This window comes from Galendromus occidentalis, unplaced genomic scaffold (assembly GCF_000255335.2).
Source record: "Galendromus occidentalis unplaced genomic scaffold, Mocc_1.1 scf7180000076825, whole genome shotgun sequence".
Taxonomy (NCBI): Eukaryota; Metazoa; Arthropoda; class Arachnida; order Mesostigmata; family Phytoseiidae; genus Galendromus; species Galendromus occidentalis.
This window is the reverse complement of record NW_003804814.1, coordinates 1-2,458: the sequence shown is the minus strand read 5'-3', so window position 1 is coordinate 2,458 and position 2,458 is coordinate 1. Positions and strand designations below refer to the sequence as shown.

Sequence of the window (2,458 nt, the reverse complement as noted above, 5' to 3'; positions counted from 1 at the left end):
AACATAAATCATGAATTACACATCGGGTCAAACAGCCTCTTTACCCCTTGACCGTACAGCACTCTAATGAAGATCGTCACAGACGAACTGACCGTGCAACGGTCCGGAGGAGAGTCTTCGTGATGGCGCGAAATTACAAATGTTGGTAACATGATATACATAAGTCTAACCGGCACAGAGCAATCGAGCAACCGCGCGAACTTACAGGGCAGGGACATTCGCGGTTCTTCTTTCGCTGTGAACGGTGATGCCTCGTTATTGTTGTCGCGAAAACAGTCCTCGAGCTATCTGGTGGTGTTGGGCACGGTGTTTCGTCCCGGAAATATCGAACTTAGACGAGGCGGAGCAGGACCGCTTTAGTTACGTGGTGTGGGGGGCCCTGAGGCCCGAAGACCGGAGGTGGGCGCAGGAGGCGTCCCGAAACATTCGGTACGAGAGTGATCCCGCCGCAGCGTTGAGAACGCTCGTGGGTGTACTTGAAGCGTTGGGCCGATCGTCGGCGAGCGGAAACACCACCCCTGGGTGGACCAGCTACCCCCGATAGGTGAGAGAAAATTGCGATATTTTTAACGTAGGGAGAGAGTTAACTAGAACTGTCGAACCTCGAGAGGGTACAATAATTGTATGGGACGTCTGAAGACTTGGCCTGATGCTGTTTTGACTAAACAAGACCTCCGACGACCGTCGGTACCCTGCCCGCCGAAAACCTCCTGGACTACGCAGAGCGGCCAGAAAGCACGGGAGGCGTCGGCTGAGTGCAGCAGACATACGTCGCCCGGCTGAATAGGCCGGCTGTCCTCATTTTTCCGGTAGTGCGCGGACCTGAGATACTGGAGGTAGTCATTGTGGAATTGTTTCCAGAAGCCGCGCAGAGCTGCCTGCTGATTTTTCCAGCGCTCTGAGAACACTATCGCGTTCGCCGACCGCACTGTGTCTGCTACCCGCTTCATGTCCGGTAGAGCCGGCTGAGAGGCATACCCGTACAACAGGTCCGACGGAGACAGTGCTCGCGGTTCGCTAGGGTCGACAACGACCGCCGAAATAGGTCGATCATTGACCATTTTCTCAATTTCCATCAGTACGGTTCCCAGTTCTCTGAGTGATAAGCAGCGCGATCCCAGAATTTTGCGCAGGGGTCTTTTGACCACCTGAACTAGTCGTTCCCAAAAGGCTCCGGTCCAGGGGGCCTTTTCCGTGGAGTGGGTCCACACCAACTTTTTCCTGGACAAGAGATCCTGGGTGGCCGGGTGCTTACGATGCTCGAAAATTGCATCAAGCTCCTTTTCGGCCCGGAGGAAGGTGCGCGCGTTATCCGACACGAGCCGGGAGACCGATGGGTTGCGGCTTATGAAGCGACGTAGCGCTAAAAGAAACTCGTACGAGCTGAGGTCCGCCACCAGTTCCAATCTTAGAGCTCGAGTCACCGCGCAGGTGAACAGGAGGATATACGCCTTTATCTTCGAGCCATCTGTTGTCTTTATGTAGAGAGGACCCGCATGGTCCACTCCTGTTACGAGAAAGGGAGGACATTGATCCACTCGAAAATGTGGAGGGGGGGCATCGGTTCCTGTGCCGCCTTCGCCTTGAACCGGACGCAGACTTTACAGCCATGAGTGGCCTTGTTAGCAATCCGCCTAGCCCCGGTTACGAAGAATCTAGATCGAAGGTGGTGCAATACAGCAGCGACGCCGCCCGAATGTAGGCAGGGACCTTCGTGAATGTGCCTGACCAGTAATTGTAATAGGAAGTCATTTCCTGGCAAGAGGATCGGGAACTTGACTTGGTAGTCGATGTGCGTCGCTTTCTCCAAACGAGTGCGACATTTTAAAGAACCGTCTTCGTCGACGAACGGTGCGAGATTGGTGAGCGCGTTCGATTTCGCTGCTGACATCCCACCCGACTCCAATTCTGCCCGGAAATGGCTTAATTGGATGTGTCTCAGAAGAGACGACTCCGCGTCCGCGAATTCCTGCGAGGAGATCGTGAGACCTGTTTTTGTTTGTCCCGCGCGCGAGACAGCCATCTTTTGATGTACGCCGTCACTCGAATCGTCTTCCCCCACGAAGAGAATTGTTTGCGAAACAGATCCGAGACCGGATCCACTGTCACAAGCGCCGCGGTACAGATCTCCGCTCTCTTCTCTCTGAGCATGTCCGGGGTCTCGCGGTCGACACTCGCGTTGAGCGAATGTGCCGGCGGACTCGACTGAATGGAAAGCCATGACGGCCCGGGGAGCCAGAAACGGCGCAGCTCCGGGGTGCCCAGTGGAGATCCCCTGCTCAATAAATCTGCCGGATTGTCTTCCGACCGCACATAGCTGAAGAAGCTCGAGTGGGCGATAGATCGAATTTCACGAATTCGGTTGGCCACGAACGGTTTCCAGCGTTCCGGCGAATCTCTCAACCAACCCAACACCGAGGAATTGTCGGAATAAAGATACACTTTAGAGACACCCTCG

The 2,458-nt window shown here is 54.9% G+C and overlaps 1 protein-coding gene across 1 annotated transcript; it reads right to left on the bottom strand.

Moving 5' to 3' along the window:
• Positions 1 to 587: 587 nt before the first annotated feature.
• LOC108863736 (uncharacterized) lies at positions 588 to 2,221 on the bottom strand. The gene is made up of 2 exons (XM_018638265.1): positions 1,711 to 2,221; positions 588 to 1,507 (listed from the first exon to the last, which is right to left on the bottom strand). Exons 1-2 carry the CDS (start codon positions 2,219 to 2,221, stop codon positions 588 to 590), a joined length of 1,431 nt encoding a protein of 476 aa, XP_018493781.1.
• Between the last annotated feature and the right edge of the window lie 237 nt (positions 2,222 to 2,458).